Source organism: Eimeria tenella, genomic scaffold (assembly GCF_000499545.2).
Source record: "Eimeria tenella Houghton genomic scaffold, Eth_scaff3199, whole genome shotgun sequence".
NCBI classification, from domain to species: domain Eukaryota; phylum Apicomplexa; class Conoidasida; order Eucoccidiorida; family Eimeriidae; genus Eimeria; species Eimeria tenella.
In genome coordinates, this window is record NW_013543048.1 from 808 (window position 1) to 1,228 (window position 421).

Genomic DNA, 421 nt, shown 5'->3' on the forward strand with positions numbered 1-421 from the left:
GGCGAGGCGGGATGGGCTGCGTCTTCTCCAGAAAAGTGTTTAGAGCTGATGGCTGCTGCCACACTGCGGGGTTTAAATCCACAACAACAACAAGAGTGCCGTCAGCAGGGGGCCTCGCTGGTGCGGCTGCTGCTGCTGCTGCTGCTGCTTCTGCTTCTGCTGCAGCAGCTGCGGCGGGATCCGCTGCTGTCGCCGGCGTTGCTGCTGCCTTCGATGCTGCAGATCCCGCAGGCTCCGGCGACTGGAACAGTCCTGCTGCTGTTGTTGCTGCTGCTGCTGCTGCTCGGTCGTGCTGCAGAGCAGCACGAGAGACCCCCGGCTCCATCCTCGGCGCCGTCAGGTGTACATACACCCCATTGCCGTGGCTTGAAGCAGGGAAAACCCCTTCCCACACACAGCAGCAGCAGCAGCAAAAACAACA

General features: G+C 62.0%; 1 protein-coding gene across 1 annotated transcript in view; it reads right to left on the reverse strand.

Annotated features, from left to right (window-relative positions):
- ETH_00040355 (uncharacterized protein) overlaps nt 1-325 on the reverse strand; it is a gene marked incomplete at both ends in the record, with an annotated part of 769 nt that extends 444 nt beyond the window's left edge. Inside the window, one exon of the mRNA XM_013376134.1 lies at nt 1-325. Within this exon, the coding sequence (XP_013231588.1) occupies nt 1-325 (325 nt within the window).
- Between the last annotated feature and the right edge of the window lie 96 nt (nt 326-421).